We start from the raw sequence: 19,661 nt of genomic DNA, 5'->3' as shown, positions 1-19,661 counted from the left end.
GAACAGTGACGAACACAGCAGGATGGGACTGAAGGAATCAGAATATTTCCCCTAGTTTTGAAAAATTTTTCGCTAACTATAAAAAAGATCGAGTATTTGAAATGTTGTACTCAAGTCGAGGCGACCAAGGGGACCGGGATCTACTGCTACTGTTTATCATTCTCACAGCCTGGGAGACCGGGAGCAGCCAGGTCCACTACTCAGTCCTGGAGGAGGCCAAACACGGCACCTTCGTGGGCCACATCGCCCAGGACCTAAGGCTGGAGCTGGCGGAGCTTGTGCCCCGCTTGTTCCAGTTGGATTCCAAAGGCCGCGGGGACCTTCTGGAGGTAAATCTGCAGAATGGCGTTTTGTTTGTGAATTCTCGGATCGACCGGGAGGAGCTGTGCGGGCGGAGCTTGGAGTGCAGCATCCACCTGGAGGTGATCGTGGACCGGCCGCTGCAGGTGTTCCACGTGGAGGTGGAGGTGAAGGATATTAACGACAATCCTCCTGTGTTCCCCGGAACACAAAGGAATCTGTTTATCGCGGAATCCAGGCCGCTTGACTCTCGGTTTCCACTAGAGGGCGCCTCCGATGCAGATATCGGGGAGAACGCTCTGTTGACTTACAGGCTGAGCTCCAATGAGTATTTCTCTCTGGACGTACCAACCACTGACCAACAGGTAAAGCCTCTGGGACTTGTATTACGAAAACCTTTAGACAGGGAAGAATCTCCGGAACTTCATTTAGTGCTCACGGCCACTGACAGAGGCAAACCTGAGCTGACTGGCACAGTTCAGTTACTCGTCAAAGTGCTGGACGCCAATGACAACGCCCCAGCTTTCGACAGAACACTCTATGCAGTGAAATTACCAGAAAACGTTCCCAATGCAACGTTCGTAATTAAACTTAACGCCTCAGATTTAGACGAAGGCTTGAATGGGGATATTATTTACTCATTCTCTAGTGACGTTTCTCCAGATATAAAATTTAAGTTCTACATAGACCCCCTAAGTGGGAAGATTATAGTAACAGGACATATAGATTTTGAAGAAAGTAAAGCCTACAAAATTCCAGTAGAGGCGATCGATAAAGGCCTCCCACCCCTGGCTGGTCACTGTACAGTTCTTGTGGAAGTTGTGGACACTAACGACTTTGCTCCAGAGTTGATTATCAAAACGCTCTGGCTCCCTGTCAAAGAGGACGCACAGCTGGGGACAATCATTGCCCTGATCAGCGTTATTGACCGAGACGAAGGTGCAAATGGACAGGTGACCTGTTCTGTGATGCCTCATGTCCCCTTCAAACTGGTGTCCACCTTCAAGAATTACTACTCGCTGGTGCTGGACAGCGCCCTGGACCGCGAGAGGGTGGCAAACTATGAAGTGGTGGTGACCGCGAGGGACGGGGGCTCGCCTTCGCTGTCGGCCACAGCCAGCGTGTCCGTGGAGGTGGCCGACGTGAACGACAACGCGCCCGCGTTCGCGCACCCCGAGTACACGGTGCTGGTGAAGGAGAACAACCCGCCCGGCTGCCACATCTTCACGGTGTCCGCTCGGGACGCGGACGCGCAGGAGAACGCGCTGGTGTCCTACTCGCTGGTGGAGCGGCGGGTGGGCGAGCGAGCGCTGTCGAGCTACGTGTCGGTGCACGCGGAGAGCGGCAAGGTGTACGCGCTGCAGCCGCTGGACCACGAGGAGCTGGAGCTGCTGCAGTTCCAGGTGAGCGCGCGCGACGCGGGCGTGCCGCCTCTGGGCAGCAACGTGACGCTGCAGGTGTTCGTGCTGGACGAGAACGACAACGCGCCCGCGCTGCTGCTGCCCGGGCCGGGCGGCGGGGCGGGCGCACTGAGCCAGCTGGTGGCTCGGTCGGTGGGCGCGGGCCACGTGGTGGCGAAGGTGCGCGCGGTGGACGCGGACTCGGGCTACAACGCGTGGCTGTCGTACGAGCTGCAGCCGGTGGCGGGTGGCGCGCGCAGCCCGTTCCGCGTGGGGCTGTACACGGGCGAGATCAGCACGACGCGCGCCCTGGACGAGGCGGACGCGCCACGCCATCGCCTGCTGGTGCTGGTGAAGGACCACGGCGAGCCGGCGCTGACGGCCACGGCCACCGTGCTGCTGTCGCTGGAGGACAGCGGCCAGGCGCCCAAGGCCTCTTCGCGGGCGTCGACGGGCGCCGCTGGCGCGGAGGCCGGTCTGGTGGATGTGAACGTTTACCTGATCATCGCCATCTGCGCGGTGTCCAGCCTGTTGGTGCTCACGCTGCTGCTGTACACGGCGCTGCGGTGCTCGGCGCCGCCCAGCGAGGGCGCGTGCGGGCCCGGGAAGCCCACGCTGGTGTACTCCAGCGCGGTGGGGAGCTGGTCTTACTCGCAGCAGAGGCGGCAGCGGGTGTGCTCTGGGGAGGGTCCGCCCAAGACCGACCTCATGGCCTTCAGCCCCAGCCTACCTCCGTGTCCTGGATCTGTAGATGGAAGTGGAGACCCACAAGCTTCTTTGGACTCCTCTGGGAAGGTGGGTTGCACTAATATTTTGTTTTTTTATGTATGTATTCATTTAGTCTTGCAAAATATTTTAATTATCCTATAAGATACTTTTAAATAATTTTTATCCAATTTTTTCTAGTTCTGCCAGGATGTTTAATTTTATTTCCGGAAAGTGAACCTTAACTTTGTAACTGTCTTTTGCTTCGACTTCTAGTTGAGAATTATTATAAACCATACACTGAACAGACATTTATTAGAGCTGAATCCATTTTATTTAAAACCTGTTGTGGGAGTCATATTGAATTCCTGATTAATTGCTGCCACCGACCTGAAAACTATTAGGTGAAAACAAATTTAGTCATTACACATTAACTGCATCACCACTCTATCAAATGATAATTTATTTCTAAAGTAAGCATGGTAGTTTAGTCTAATTATATTGTTTTTAAACAACCCCATAGCAGATAATATGCAGTCACTCTTACCTTGTCAACTTATAGTTTCCTACCTTTCTGGAGACACGGCGGTCAGCACTAGTTAGTGTCTGTAACTTCAATAAGCAACTTCCAATATACCTAGAAAACAGTTGCTTTACTTTAGGAATTTAATGTTGACAATAATTGTTTCAAATATAACTCTTATTCCCATTTGTTCAAAATATGTTTCCTTACATTGTCTGACAGTGTAGATCATAAGAAAATGTTGATTGAGAATCTTTTCTACACATAGAAATTTTTTTGAAATTCATGTTTTATCTGATATTGAAGAAAATACTTCCTGAAAGGTACTTTCTTTCCTGAAGAAGACTTTCTCCTTTTATTGAAATTTTCTGTTAGTAATATAATGCTGGGGCATTAAAGATATACCCATATTTCACACTTTGAATTCTCTTGAAATTGTTGTCTGGAACTTGACCAGTTTACATGAGGATTCACTTTTTCTCTCAGTATTCCAAAAGACAGAAATCTGGAGATGAGATTGTGCACCTTTAAAGTCACTACAAGCTAAACTTACATTTCCTGGATTATGGTTTGCAAGTTTCAAATTGGTGGTTCTCCACACTCTATCTTTAGTCCAAGCATTCGTTTTGTTTTTCTAATTTATATCTTAAAAACTTCCTTTATTCTTACATTGCATTTTTGTAATGTGTTTTATATTTCTACTCAGGGGTTTTATTTTATTTTTTATCATGTCAGATATTTTACAAGGCATTTCTTAATTGAAAATTCAACAGAGCAAGTCAGAGTGGACTTGAGAATAGAGCCACAATGTAACCAGGCACTTGCAAGTAAAAATCACTTAAATATTTCAGTACTTTGTTTCTCTCCAAACGACACATGTTTGGTTTATGCTACAAAGCAATCTATTTTTTTCCCATTTTATTTCTTGAAAACTTGAATATTCTCTGAACTCTTGTCATAAAACCTATGTCTGTTGGCACAACTCACCTTAAATCCAGACTTATACCTTCAAATATCTCTGTCCTTGTACTTTTTCAGGTTCCATATGCCACTTGTACTTGGGCCCAGGTATTTGATTATGTTATATGGATTAAGGGATGCTAGAAGTGTCATTTGCTTCCGCCCCAAAAAACTGCCACCGTTCCTCTAGTATCTTAGAACTAGTATTATTCATTAAGTACTTACTACATATTTTATAATTAAACATTTTACTCTTTATTATTGATGGCTGCATTGATATAAATGGTAATATAGTCCCTTATACTAATCTTTATTCTCTCCCAGAATATGGGCTATCATTGTATGCAAATTTTCAGAAGATCAGTGAACATCTTAGTAATGAATTTATCTTTTGGGTCATCAGGAAGCATGAGCACACTGGGATTCAGGAAATTCAGGATTAAAAACAGCTGGGAAGTCCAAAATAGAGAGGTGAGAGCTTGGAAGACACTTCATTGCTCAATTCAAGCCAGAATCATGAGACCAATAATGAAGCTCCCCTATGCCAGTCTGTTAACTGTAGTTTCTAGATAGGGCTAACTAAGTTATGACTCAATCTCAGACACTTTTGAGAGTGAAAGGGGCACTATACAAATGTATACAAGACCACAGACAAACATAGAGCATATTTCAGGCAAACTGGTTTTTATGGTCAGCCTATCCTCAGGCCTGACAATGCTAACTGCTTTAGCAATATCTGGGGTCCTTATTGAACATTCTGCTTCCCAGACACCACCTCAAGTTTCTGAAATAAGAGGTATTGGCAAATTTGCATTTTAACAAGCATTCCAGGTGATTCTTATCCAACTGAAGTTTTAGAGGCTATAGCCCTATTGAGTTGCTTGGCAAAGCAAGTTCCTATTATTTGACAGGATATAATTTAACTACACTACTTTTCATTCATTATTGGAGATTTGTATTGGGGCATTTATGTTATTACCTGGTTAAAAATGCTCATTAACAGCAATGGAATTTAGTTTATATCATTGCCTTGTGTTGAGATGATTAATCAATGATAAACTTATTTTTAGACTCCAGATAGTAGCTTACACTGAACATTGCTATTGTGGGTGGATAGATTAACTCATTACATTTTAATTCATGCTGTATAAGAAAAGTAACCCTTAAAATCAGAATATGAATAGACTTTGACCCTAAAATCATTCTAAAGGAGTAGAGAAGTATAAAAACAGAAGTTAGAAGCACACATACATCGATGAATCAAGTGACCCTCATTCCTGTAAATTTTCTTATTTATTCTATAAATATTCTATTTTTCAGAGTTCAAAATTATTGACTTCTTTAAAAAAATAATTAAAGTAAGAAATTAACCTTTGGATAAGACAAAATCTCCCATCAGTAAGTTTTCCTTTTTTTTTTTTTTTTGCGGTACGCGTGCCTCTCACTGTTGTGGCCTCTCGCGTGCCTCTCACTGTTGTGGCCTCTCCCGTTGCGGAGCACAGGCTCCGGACGCACAGGCTCAGCGGCCATGGCTCACGGGCCCAGCCGCTCCGCGGCATGTGGGATCTTCCCGGACTGGGGCGCGAACCTGTGTCCCCTGCATCGGCAGGCGGACTCTCAACCACTGCGCCACCAGGGAAGCCCAGTTTTCCTTTTTTTTTGAAAAAGAGAAACTTCAACTTTTATCAGTAGCATATAGTATATTGCCTGCACCGCGAGGCATACAGAATCTTAGTTCCCCGACCAGGGATTGAACCCGAACCCCCTTCACTGTAAGCGTGGAGTCTTAACCACTGGACCACCCAGGAAGTCCACCATAGATATATTAATGGAGAATTTCAGTTACTGAATATTTGATTCCAAGAATTTTGAGAGAGAGAAAGAATTTTTTACTGCAGGTGATGAAAAACTTTGACACTTATAAAATTATTAGATAATGCCAAAACTGTATATTTGGGGTATTTGAAAAACATAAATATAACAAAGATGAAATTAGTTGTCTCTGAAATTGGAAATCATAAATTTTTAATTATTTTGAATCAAAATTAAGATTCTTTTTGCCCATGTGAGATGTGTATAAAAAAGTGAAACTTCCCCTGTATAACCAATTTCTCAATAAAAGCACTTTTCTGTCTTCTTAAAGACAGGAACACCACTCAGCCTGTGCAGCAGCAATATGTAAAGGCTTTATAGGGTGACGCCATTCTATAGGTAATCATTTTATCCAAAGAGCCAATTTTGGTCTTGAGCATTATGAAACTAACGTGGCTAAAGTGAGCCCTGAGAACAACTGCCGTTTATGAAGCACTCACTCTCCTTGAGGTATTATACTAGGCACTTAATATATCATAGTTCATGCAACTACCATATTATTATTAATATGTTATGAATGTTATGAAAGTGAAAACTGAGACGGAGATAGGTTAAATTATTTTCCCCAAGTCACACACTAGTAAGTTGGAGACTAGGAATCAGAAGAGAGGAATTTCTGATGTTGAAGCCTGTGATCTCTCTACATTCTAGTGATGATTGGCATTTAGAAGTTGCAAATACCTCACAGAGAACTGATGCTTGAGATTAGTGTCTAAATAAGGTTTATTTAATATCAAAATAATGACAAGGAGAAGTGAATTAAGGTTTAGAAGTTGAAGAGACTTAAATTTGTTATCCAACAAAATGCTAGTACACTCAGTATTATATAAATATTAAGCGTGTTTTCAAATTCAGCTAAAGACAATCATGGTTAGGGAAGGAATTACTTCTCTGTGATTTTCCACTTAAGAAAAATGCGGCACTACGTATCGACAATGATTATTATTATATACAAAAGAAACGTAATGTGAGTCTTGGAAAGTCCATAGAGACCCAAATATATGAAAATAGAATGAAAAGATAGGAACAAGAGTTGTTAAACTCATGGAATTGTACTTACACGTTAAGCCACCGGGTGTCGCTGTCTTCCACAAAATGGCTTTTCAGAACAAAGGCATGATCCTGTTTCTCAAGGACTAGGAAAGAGCTACATTCGGAGATCTCAGCCATTTCAATAAAATTGGATGCAAGAAATCGAATAGAAAAAATCGGAGCGGTGGGTGTGTTCTGGACGCCGAGTCACTGATTTGTAAAACAGGAGAAAGTTATGATGTTGGTCTACAGACCTATCAGGCAGAGAACCCAGCGCCTGCTTCTCTCGTTTCTGCTCATTGCAGCCTGGGAGACAGGGAGCAGCCAGGTCCATTACTCGCTCCCGGAGGAAGCCAAACACGGCACCTTCGTGGGCCGCATCGCCCAGGACCTGGGGCTGGAGCTGACGGAGCTGGTGCCGCGCCTGTTCCGGGTGGCGTCCAAAGGCCGCGGGGACCTTCTGGAGGTAAATCTGCAGAATGGCATTTTGTTTGTGAATTCTCGGATCGACCGGGAGGAGCTGTGCGGGCGGAGTGCGGAGTGCAGCATCCACCTGGAGGTGATCGTGGACCGGCCGCTGCAGGTGTTCCATGTGGAGGTGGAGGTGAAGGACATTAATGACAACCCGCCGGTCTTCTCTGTCTCAGAACAAAAGCTCTCAATTTATGAATCTCGACCGCTTGACTCTCGATTTCCTCTAGAAGGGGCATCTGATGCGGATATCGGAGAGAACGCAGTGCTTACTTACAGACTCAGTCCAAATGACTTTTTCACTCTTGATATTATAAACAAAAAGGACAAAGGCAAATTTCCAGTGCTTGTTCTACGAAAACTGCTGGATCGTGAAGAAAATCCTCAGCTTCAGTTGTTATTAACGGCAACTGATGGAGGCAAACCCGAACTGACGGGATTTGTTACTCTGCTGATCCTGGTGTTAGACACCAATGATAATGCACCTCTATTTGACCGATCCGTTTATGAAGTTAAGATGTATGAAAATTCAGCGAACCAAACATTAGTCATCTGGCTAAATGCTTCTGATGTGGATGAAGGGATAAATAAGGAAATAATATATTCATTTAGCTCTTTGGTCCCACCCAGCACAAGAAGGAAATTTCTAATGAATGAAAGCACAGGAGAAATAAGAGTAAACGATGCTATTGACTTTGAGGATAGTAATACTTATGAAATTCATGTAGATGTTACAGATAAAGGAAACCCACCTATGGTTGGTCACTGCACTGTCCTAGTGGAAATCCTGGATGAAAACGATAATTCACCTGAGGTGGTTGTCACTTCTTTGGCTCTTCCGGTGCGAGAGGACGCTCAGGTGGGCACCGTCATCGCCTTAATCAGCGTGTCCGACCGTGACTCTGGCGCCAACGGGCAGGTGACCTGCACATTAACACCTCATGTCCCCTTCAAACTGGTGTCCACCTTCAAGAATTACTATTCGATGGTGCTGGACAGCGCCCTGGACCGCGAGACCTTGGAGAACTATGAGGTGGTGGTGACAGCGCGGGACGGGGGCTCGCCTTCCCTGTCGGCCACAGCCAGCGTGTCCGTGGAGGTGGCCGACGTGAACGACAACGCGCCCGCGTTCGCGCAGCCCGAGTACACGGTGTTCGTGAAGGAGAACAACCCGCCCGGCTGCCACATCTTCACGGTGTTGGCGCGGGACGCGGACGCGCAGGAGAACGCGCTGGTGTCCTACTCGCTGGTGGAGCGGCGGGTGGGCGAGCGAGCGCTGTCGAGCTACGTGTCGGTGCACGCGGAGAGCGGCAAGGTGTACGCGCTGCAGCCGCTGGACCACGAGGAGCTGGAGCTGCTGCAGTTCCAGGTGAGCGCGCGCGACGCGGGCGTGCCGCCTCTGGGCAGCAACGTGACGCTGCAGGTGTTCGTGCTGGACGAGAACGACAACGCGCCCGCGCTGCTGCTGCCCGGGCCGGGAGGCGGGGCGGGCGCGCTGAGCCAGCTGGTGGCGCGGTCGGTGGGCGCGGGCCACGTGGTGGCGAAGGTGCGCGCGGTGGACGCGGACTCGGGCTACAACGCGTGGCTGTCGTACGAGCTGCAGCCGGTGGCGGGTGGCGCGCACAGCCCGTTCCGCGTGGGGCTGTACACGGGCGAGATCAGCACGACGCGCGCCCTGGACGAGGCGGACGCGCCGCGCCATCGCCTGCTGGTGCTGGTGAAGGACCACGGCGAGCCGGCGCTGACGGCCACGGCCACCGTGCTGCTGTCGCTGGAGGACAGCGGCCAGGCGCCCAAGGCCTCTTCGCGGGCGTCGACGGGCGCCGCTGGCGCGGAGGCCGCTCTGGTGGATGTGAACGTGTACCTGATCATCGCCATCTGCGCGGTGTCCAGCCTGTTTGTGCTCACGCTGCTGCTGTACACGGCGCTGCGGTGCTCGGCGCCACCCAGCGAGGGCGCGTGCGGGCCCGGGAAGCCCACGCTGGTGTGCTCCAGCGCGGTGGGGAGCTGGTCTTACTCGCAGCAGAGGCGGCAGCGGGTGTGCTCTGGGGAGGGGCCGCCCAAGGCAGATCTCATGGCCTTCAGCCCCAGTCTTACGCCGTGTCCACTAACAGACGTAGAAGGGGAAGAACAGTCTACTGGAGGCAACCACTCTAGCAAGGTGGGTTATTGCTTTTCAATTTTTATAGTTTGCTTTGTGAATATTTTATTTCACCGCTTTCCCCCTCAAATATGTATCTTGGAATACCTTCATTCTTTGTCTAAATACCATGTATTTATATAATTCCTCAAATATTCCTTAGTGATTCCATTTGTAATATAGTTATTCTAAAAGTTCACTTTATATTCTATATACAGTACCTTGTGCGTCAACTTTTGCTCAATACTTCAATTTTTAATATATGCCATTTTTCTCAATTCATTTATATTTTCCAATATAAATATTTGATGTCGGTTGAAGGTTTTTATTTTTTCATAAACTATTTTTTATTTAAAAATATTTGTTAGATTAGTACTTTATACTTTTATTTAATTTTTAAATCTAAAAATTGAAATAACCTTGCTACAGTAACAAAAACCTGCTACGATCAATTTCCTTCACGATGAAAGTGTGGTTTTTGCTCCCTAAGTACAGAATGTGTAGTGCAACATAACATAATGCATACTGTAACTTCAGTGTTTACACTTCATTCTTTTTTTTTTTTGGTGGTACGCGGGCCTCTCACTGTTGTGGCCTCTCCCGTTGCGGAGCACAGGCTCCGGACGCGCAGGCTCAGCGACCATGGCTCACGGGCCCAGCCGCTCCGCGGCATGTGGGATCCTCCCAGACCGGGGCACGAACCCGTGTTCCCTGCATTGGCAGGCGGACTCTCAAACAATGCGCCACCAGGGAAGCCCTACACTTTACTCTTAATAGTAGATTATGTAGACTGGAAGATTACCATTTTAAAAAGTCCTAATCTATGGAATTAAATTAAGTGTTTTGAATTTTAAATGTTTTTTTGAATTTTTATTTCAGTTTTTTACTTTTTTTTTTTTTAACTGAGTTTAGTCGGATAATGTCTGCCACTGGCTCTGTTATTAACATAAATATTTTAAAAAACCTTTGTAGACAGTTTAATTCAATTCAGAATGACTGAAATTTTAGGATGAAACCATATATTTTCCCAAATCAAGGATTGCTTTTAACATTCTTGACAAAAAAAGGAGTTAGCCCATTTCTTTTAAAACTTCTTATTTTTATAAACATATTTAACACGCTCTTTATTAGATGGCATTAAAATGAGACTAATTATGAATATTCCTTTGCTCTTGGCAGCATAGTATTTGTGATACCTTGTTTCAAGGTGAGAGGGACTTCCCTAGTGGTCCAGTGGTTAAAACTCTGCGCTTCCACTGTAGGGGGTGAGGAGTTCGATCCCAGATTGGGGAACTAAGATCCCACATGCTGCGTGGTGGGGGGGGGAAAAAAGAGTAATGAACCCATAGGTTTATTGGTATACTGTAGTAATTAGCTATATGATAGCCTTGGAACGTAGGAGCTTTAAAAACTATCTCTCATATGTACTTAATTAGTGAAGGAATTCTTTTTTTTTTTTTTTTGCCCCGGACGCGCAGGCTCAGCGGCCATGGTTTGCGGGCCCAACCGCTCCGCAGCATGTGGGATCTTCCCGGACTGGGGCGCGAACCTGTGTCCCCTGCATTGGCAGGCAGACTCTCAACCACTGTGCCACCAGGGAAGCCCTGAAGGGATTCTTAAAAGCAAAAATAGAATGGACCTACAGCATGGAGTCGTTCCTAAAGGGAATGAAGTATTTCAATCAGCAAACATGAGGAGGTTTATTTCCTAGTAATGTCTTTTTCTCAAATTTAGCCACCCCCATGTGCTAAAATTTTTCCTTCTCTTCTTTAGGTAAATATGTTGGTCTTGAATTTATGGCTTCCACAATTAATAAAAGAACTAGCTGTAGTTAGAACTGTAAATCTTTGGCATAGATTTAATTATTGAATCACTATTTTAAAATGTGTTTAAAATAAAGACTGTAGCTATTACATAAAATCTAAGATTTCCTTGGGTAAACATTTATAATTTTTTTTAGTAGGGAAATTCAGGATTAAAGTATTTTTCTAAGACAACACTGATAAACTTTATTGCAATCAATAATTATGCAAATTTCAGCATTTAAAAAAATTTGAGTAAAACAAGAAAATAAAATTGAGTGATTAAATAAGATTTAGAATACTCTTGATACCCTAACCTCCTTAAACCCATTCTGGAATAGAATGAGTTTAAACAAAGTGACAAATATAACTTGAATTCCTCATCAGTGGGTTTTTTTTGGTGGGGGGTAGAAAGAGATTACTTTTACAAATAGCAATGAATATAATGCAAATTTACACTGTCCTTCAGGTTGGAAACTACAGCATTCACCCTGAGCACATACAGTAATTGAAAAAAAAACTTTTAAATGAGACAAAGGTAAATATGTTTTGTATTTCCAGGAGTCAGTACTTGGTAAATTCATTAACATCGAAGCAAATATGTTTTTTGGACAAACTGATAAGTAGCTTGCATATGAGCATGGGTTTGAAACAGCCTCAAGTTGAGATGGTAACTTAGAGAACTGGTATTTTGAGTTATCCTCTACACAATTGGACTAAACGTTTAGAATAATTTACATAGTATAAATATTAAGCAATAGAACATTATAGAGTGTTAGCAATGGAGTAAACTTAATAAGGAACCATTCAAAAATCTATTTCTAAAAGTCTAAAAAACTGTATTGCTAATAACCTACATATATGGATTTTTTTCTTGTTCATATACATAACATAGCGCTCTAATATGTTCTCTTAGATACCCATATCCAAGATAAAACTCTTCTTGGAATTCTAATTTGTAAAACCGAACCACCTTTAAAGAGCTAGTGGTCACACACAAAGAATATATAATGAAAGAATTAAAATTACACACACACACAATGGACCAATATGAAGGAATCACGAAAGAAGCAATATAAGTGAAAGAAAGTACAAACGATAAACACACTTCCACTTTAAGCCACAGGATGTCGTTGTTCTCCAAGGAGAGGATTGTTTTAACCGGAAAAAAAATAAATAAATAACGATTATTCTCGCACCAGAAAGGCTCGCCACTGTTCCGGTGCTTTATAGACTATAAACACACCCATATTGTTAAGATCAGCTGGGATATCAGGAACAAAGACTCAGAAGGAAGGTCTCAAAAGGACTACATATTTCTACTCATGAAGTGTTTATTTACTAACCAGAAGCGAGTCACGATGTTAACTTCAGGACCAGAGAGGCAGGGAGCCTGGCTCCTGCTTCACTCGCTTCTGCTCCTCGCAGCCTGGGAGACAGGGAGCAGCCCGGTCCATTATTCGGTCCCCGAGGAAGCCAAACACGGCAGCTTCGTGGGCCGCATCGCCCAGGACCTGGGGCTGGAGCTGGTGGAGCTGGTGCCGCGTCTGTTCCGGGTGGCGTCCAAAGGCCGCGGGGACCTTCTGGAGGTAAATCTGCAGAATGGCATTTTGTTTGTGAATTCTCGGATCGACCGGGAGGAGCTGTGCGGGCGGAGCTTGGAGTGCAGCATCCACCTGGAGGTGATCGTGGACCGGCCGCTGCAGGTGTTCCATGTGGAGGTGGAAATAAAGGATATTAACGACAATCCGCCTGTATTCCCAGCGACACACAAAAATCTCTTTATTTCCGAAACTAGGCCTCTTGACTCTCATTTTTCACTAGAGGGCGCCTCCGATGCAGATATCGGGGCCAACGCTCTGCTGACTTACAGACTGAGCCCCAATGAGTATTTCTCTCTGGAAGTACCGACCAACGACGAGCAGGTAACACCGCTCGAACTAGTACTAAAAAAACCTTTAGACAGGGAAGTCACTTCAGAGCTTCTCTTGGTGCTCAAAGCAACGGATGGGGGCAAACCTGAGCTGACAGGCACTGTACAGTTAAACATCACAGTGCTGGATGCAAATGACAACGCCCCAGTGTTTGACAAAGCAGTTTATCGTATAAAATTACTGGAAAATTCAAGAAACGGTACACTGGTTATTAGACTTAACGCCTCGGATTTGGACGAGGGTTCAAACGGCCACATTCTTTATTCCTTTGCAACTGATGTCTCCTCTAATACAGAAGCCTCTTTTCGCATAGATGCAAACAGTGGAGAAATAAAAGTGAATGGAAAAATAGATTTTGAAGAAATTAAATTATGGAAACTTCAAATAGAAGCAGTTGACAAAGGAAACCCCCCAATGTTTGGTCACTGCACAATCTTGATAGAAGTCTTGGACATCAACGATAATGCCCCAGAGTTGCTAGTGACGTCACTGTTGCTTTCTATTCCAGAGGATGCTCCACCGGGGACTGTCATCGCTCTAATCAGTGTAACCGACCATGACGCCGGTGGCAATGCGCGGGTGACCTGCTCACTAACACCCCAAGTCCCCTTCAAACTGGTGTCCACCTTCAAGAATTACTATTCGCTAGTGCTGGACAGCGCCCTGGACCGAGAGAAAGTGTCGGAATATGCTCTAGTACTGATCGCGAGGGACGGGGGCTCGCCTTCTCTGTCGACCATGGCCAGCGTGTCCGTGGAGGTGGCCGACGTGAACGACAACGCGCCCGCGTTCGCGCAGCCCGAGTACACGGTGTTCGTGAAGGAGAACAACCCGCCCGGCTGCCACATCTTCACGGTGTCGGCTCGGGACGCGGACGCGCTGGAGAACGCGCTGGTGTCCTACTCGCTGGTGGAGCGGCGGGTGGGCGAGCGAGCGCTGTCGAGCTACGTGTCGGTGCACGCGGAGAGCGGCAAGGTGTACGCGCTGCAGCCGCTGGACCACGAGGAGCTGGAGCTGCTGCAGTTCCAGGTGAGCGCGCGCGACGCGGGCGTGCCGCCTCTGGGCAGCAACGTGACGCTGCAGGTGTTCGTGCTGGACGAGAACGACAACGCGCCCGCGTTGCTGCTGCCCGGGCCGGGCGGCGGGGCGGGCGCGTTGAGCCAGCTGGTGGCTCGGTCGGTGGGCGCGGGCCACGTGGTGGCGAAGGTGCGCGCGGTGGACGCGGACTCGGGCTACAACGCGTGGCTGTCGTACGAGCTGCAGCCGGCGGCGGGTGGCGCGCGTAGCCCGTTCCGCGTGGGGCTGTACACGGGCGAGATCAGCACGACGCGCGCCCTGGACGAGGCGGACGCGCCACGCCATCGCCTGCTGGTGCTGGTGAAGGACCACGGCGAGCCGGCGCTGACGGCCACGGCCACCGTGCTGCTGTCGCTGGAGGACAGCGGCCAGGCGCCCAAGGCCTCTACGCGGGCGTCGACGGGCGCCGCTGGCGCGGAGGCCGCTCTGGTGGATGTGAACGTGTACCTGATTATCGCCATCTGCGCGGTGTCCAGCCTGTTTGTGCTCACGCTGCTGCTGTACGCGGCGCTGCGGTGCTCGGCACCGCCCAGCGAGGGCGCGTGCGGGCCCGGGAAGCCCACGCTGGTGTACTCCAGCGCGGTGGGGAGCTGGTCTTACTCGCAGCAGAGGCGGCAGCGGGTGTGCTCTGGGGAGGGGCCGCCCAAGGCAGATCTCATGGCCTTCAGCCCTAGTGTCCCTCCAGGTTCGAGCTCTGGAGATATTGGAGACCAACAGGAATTTTGCGAGAATGTAAGTACAGTAATTCTGAGATGTATCATGCCTCTTAATGTCAATCACATAGTAGTTCACTAACAAATTACTGTTAAGTCCATTGCTTCAGTTATTTGTTGTCTTTTTCTTGCGATGGTTTTTTCTAAAGCACGATGGAAGTACAGCCATTTTTATTACTTTTCACCACAGTCTTCTTGAATATACGGGGACTATTATTTAGTTGGAGAAATAATAATAATAGTAAAAATGAAATAGACTGCTAAAGCTTCCTGTAAATGAGCAAGGCTAAGTCAGCCAGGAAGGAGACAAGGATCACTGATGGGAAATGGAGGATGTGGGTGAGGCTCAAATCTTCTACTTCTCAATTTTGCAGCAAGTTTATTCTTCCTATTCATTTTCTTATTCTATTTGGTGTCCTCTACGCATTATGTTTATGCATTCAAAATTACCCTAACAATTCATAATTTGGTTTTTTGGGGTTTATACATGTGTACATTCTTACCTTCCTATAATCTATAAGCTTGTGTATTACTGACGGGCATGGGCTGTTAAGGTGGCCTCATTTTATAAATGATTTTGTTTCTTTATAATCAATGACATGCTTCTTTGAGAAAGTAGGTAGAATTTTAGCCTTTCCTTTGGGGATGATTTTACTTTTTTTGTCTTTAATCCCCTCATAATTTAAACTTATTTTCTTCATAGTCTTCAGCTGCTTCAGATAGACAACTTAAAATTTTTTCTAATGTAATGACAATTTTGCTAGTTGCCTGTTGAACGCATTGCTGCTCTCCTCCACATTAATTTCTGCTATCTTCTAATTTATTTGGAAAATTTATTTGAGCATTGACCATACTTATATTTCTTCCATTCATGGTACCTGTAATGAGGCTGTATGAAAATATTTTAGAGTGGGAAATTCACACTTCTTTGTGCTTTGAGGTTCAAAAGAGTCTTCCCATATAGGGGAATTGTGATACTTCTGCCTGTATTCACCAAGATGCCTGGTCTTCAAAATAACATTGCTCTAAATAATTTAAGCATAACAATCATGGAATATATATAACGGCACTTCCATTTGACAATGGTGCTGTTGATCACATTTCAGTATTTAACATTGTGTACTCAAAATGTTTTTAACATTGAGTACTTTAGATATATTGATACAAACTCTTTTTTTGTCTCAATGCTATGTTCATGTGAATTGTTTTCTTTAAAGATATCACAGAGAACTTGAAATTAGAGCTGTAAGGGTGTGAATCAAATAATGTGGAAGTTTATTTTGTTCTTTTTGGCTCAAATGTACAAATTAGAGATTCTTTAATTGTACTGAATGGAGAAATAAATTATATATGATATATTTACATATGGGAGGAGAACCACGTTATAGATAGGGTAAAGTTAATAGAAATTCTGAGAAGGCTATTTTCTACCTAGAATGTAGGGTGATTTCCATGAAGATGAACATTAGGAAATCTTCAGAAAAGGAAAAGGCATATCCTAGTTTATGGTACTGGAATTTTCTTCATTGATAGCTACAGAATAGAACAAGAGTAAACATTGGTCACTAATTATAATCAACCACCACTATTTGAGATATTTCTATTTGTAAGATATGGCATGAAGGGCTTAAAATACATAATTTCATTTAAGTCTTATAACAACTTGTAAAGTACATTTGACTATCCAAGTTCTAAAGATTAGATAAGAGATGTTGAGATGTTTATCTATCTTGTCCACTGCTATCCAGCTAGTACATGATGGAGATGATATTCAAATGCATATCTCTTAGATTTGAGAGCCATTCTTTAATTTATTGTAGAACTTTGTAGAGTAAATCTTTTATCTGATAAGGCATAGTTCTGGCTAGGAGAATCAAGCACAAGCTGTATACAGAGTAATCCTCCTTTCTGTTTTGCTTAGAAAAACCCTTCATGATTATCTTCATGGTTAACTTTGTACAATATCATAACTGAGATAGGAATTAAGATTTTTTTATGTTTATTTTTTTATGTTGCTAAGTGATTTTTTTTCTCAGAAGTTTCATGGACATCATTATCATTTGTCTTAGTGCCACATTGAGATAGGTTTTTACATTATTTGATCGGTAAATAATTAAGAGTTGTCTGATAAGGACTATTGATCAGTTGTTTGGAAGTGATATAAATAAGCAGAATCATTTAATATATGAGGAAAATCAGAAGACTGAGGTCTGCAAAGTTCTTGCAGAACACCAAAGCCAAATAATACATGTGGAAATGACCTTGTTCTTTTTACACTGTGAATAAGAATAATGTTTTGACAAATATAAGCGGTAATATGATTATTTCTTGGATCCTGAACATCAGTGAAGGATCAATAATTGTTTCCAAAATTGTATACTTCAATAACAGCTTTAAAGGTGTATATTTCTCATGAAAATCTTTGAAAGTGTGTGGGTCTTTCAAGATTCAGACTCCTTCAATCTTGTTGTCTGAGAGATTTGTGCCAATTGAACAAATGATCTGTGATCAAATAACTGTGTATACTTCAATAAGCCATGATAGCACAGAGTGAACATCACTGCATATATTCTACAGTTTTGTAGACAGTACTTCTAATCTGTTAATTTTGAAGAACGTACTGGGTTTCCAAGAATGGCTTCAAGATCTATTTCTCTGTTTAATGTTTTCAATAAATAGTAGTACTAGACCTATTATGAAATAATAGTGGATGATGAGGACTGGTAGAACATTAAACCATGCACTCCAATACTTGACTATCAAGACATACAGCTGGAATTTAAGACTAACCAGATTGATTTAGAAAAGGTCAGGCACGAAGTTCCTTAGCCTTTTCAATCAATCTTACAAAATCAATGTTAACAACTATATCTATGTGACTTCTTGGCATTAGCCTATTGCCGGATCTCAGGCCCATCCCCAAAGATGAGTTCAAAGATATCATAATCTATTCTTTAGGAGCTAGCTGAGATAGTGATATCTGAAATAGCACAGCCAAAGTGCAAAAGTCGTGTCATTGGTTCATACATTATATCAAACTCTTTTACGAATTGGTGTTCATCCAATGTCACTTTATATACTTGCAAAATACCACATTTCTGGAAAGTAATTCCTAAATTAACAACTGGTTTTAATTCAGACATGTAATGTCATCATCTCCCTTGGGTAAACATTCTCATGTTTATTTCTCTGCCTTTAAAGACTCCACATTGCATATAACATCTCATTCCCCAGTTTCCATAATGAAGTGGTTGGAGGCCTGTTGCTTCTTTCTTCTACAAAATAAATCTGACAGGCCTTGAACATCATGTTAAACCTACTGTTATCTAGCCTAATGTTATATTTTGAAAAGAGGCTCATATGAGTGGTTGTTTCATAGATGCATAACAGAATTCAGTGTCATAAAAGGTGATGAGCCTGCTTTGTTTGTTTTTTAAGAAATAATTTTTAATTGTCTTTAAAAAGAATTCTAGCAGAATAATAATATTGGGACAAGAGTAAATTTGAAAAAAATGAAACAAGGTTTGAAATTAGCAATAGAATATATGTATGTGTTCAAGATAAAGGAAAATATTAACATACAAATAAATATACTAGTACTTTTTTCATTGTAATATTTTTAGATTCGACATGAACCATTAAAACCATACAACAAAATACTCAAGCTAGAGTGATACTTATTCTGAACCACTTTCTACTCTAAACTTCCACTGTACCCTCTTTTTTCCTCCTTAAATCCCAAGGTAATATGAAAAGATGAAGGACATGTAACTAAATTACAACTTCAGGCAATGAAAACTCACATCAACAATTCTGATTTTCTAGTTGGTATTTTATGAAATCGAATTTCCATTAGTGCTAATGGAAGTAATATGGAAGGTCATTTAGCATTTGGTTGAATTGTTTGATTATTTTCTATGATTTTTTAGCACAATATTAGGCACTTAGAGGCAATGTGATTAGAAGTCATTTCCCTTGTTTTGGATAAACTTACAATCTCAAACCCAAAATTCTTTTAAGACGAAATAGGTCAGCTATTTTCATGAATATGACTTGATAGATATACAAAAGCCAACGTTGGTGAGTGGAAATACCAATATGGCACAGAAATTTTCATGGTGATTTTTATTTCATTGAATGGTAAAAAGTTCATTCTATAGTTAAAAGACTACTTCTTTCATATATTGACACTATTACATAAAGTGTCATTTTGATATCTCTTATTATACTGTTAGCAATGCAACTTACATGAGAAAGCATATATGCCAAATATGTTTCATCTACATCAATAGACTTTTCTCTTATGAATTTTATGTTTTAAACTACCAAATTTGAAATATATTTTTGTTTTTCTTGTTGTTCTTCAATGCATATAAAGTTGTTTGTAACAGGAACACAATTAAATATAAATAATGATAAAGAATTAGAACTAATAAAAATATAAGTAGAAAGCAAGTGCACATAGATAAAAACACAATATGCAGACTTAAAGACTAAAGAAGTATTATTAAAACTTCAAATTTGTCTTTGAGTTTCCTAGCAGCCAAAGTAACAAGGGTGACTAGAAGTAAAACAATTCAAATTTGATATTTTTATATGAGGAAATGTTTGAGTTTATTTTTTCATAATTTTTTCAATTGTAAAACTCTACATCAAACATAGGAACAAATATTTCAATTTGATGTTAATCAAGAATAAAATGCCATTTTCCATATACCATCAGTTTCAATAT

The 19,661-nt window shown here is 43.1% G+C and overlaps 1 protein-coding gene and 1 pseudogene across 5 annotated transcripts in view; both read left to right on the top strand.

Annotated features, from left to right (window-relative positions):
- Positions 1 to 19,661, top strand: part of LOC132423210 (protocadherin alpha-4) — a 173,248-nt gene that overhangs the window by 46,725 nt on the left and 106,862 nt on the right. Inside the window, exon 1 of one of the 5 annotated variants that reach the window (XM_069540582.1) lies at positions 102 to 2,495. The exons of the other annotated variants lie outside the window; for them this stretch is intronic. Within the exon in view, the coding sequence (XP_069396683.1) occupies positions 102 to 2,495 (2,394 nt within the window). Of the gene's footprint in view, positions 1 to 101; positions 2,496 to 19,661 lie in introns of those variants that run through there. 5 annotated transcript variants of the gene reach the window in all.
- Positions 12,567 to 15,011, top strand: LOC132421608 (protocadherin alpha-10 pseudogene; annotated as a pseudogene).

Source organism: Delphinus delphis, chromosome 3 (assembly GCF_949987515.2).
Source record: "Delphinus delphis chromosome 3, mDelDel1.2, whole genome shotgun sequence".
NCBI lineage: Eukaryota > Metazoa > Chordata > Mammalia > Artiodactyla > Delphinidae > Delphinus > Delphinus delphis.
The sequence above is the reverse complement of the archived record's forward strand: the minus strand, read 5'-3'. Positions and strand labels throughout refer to the sequence as shown.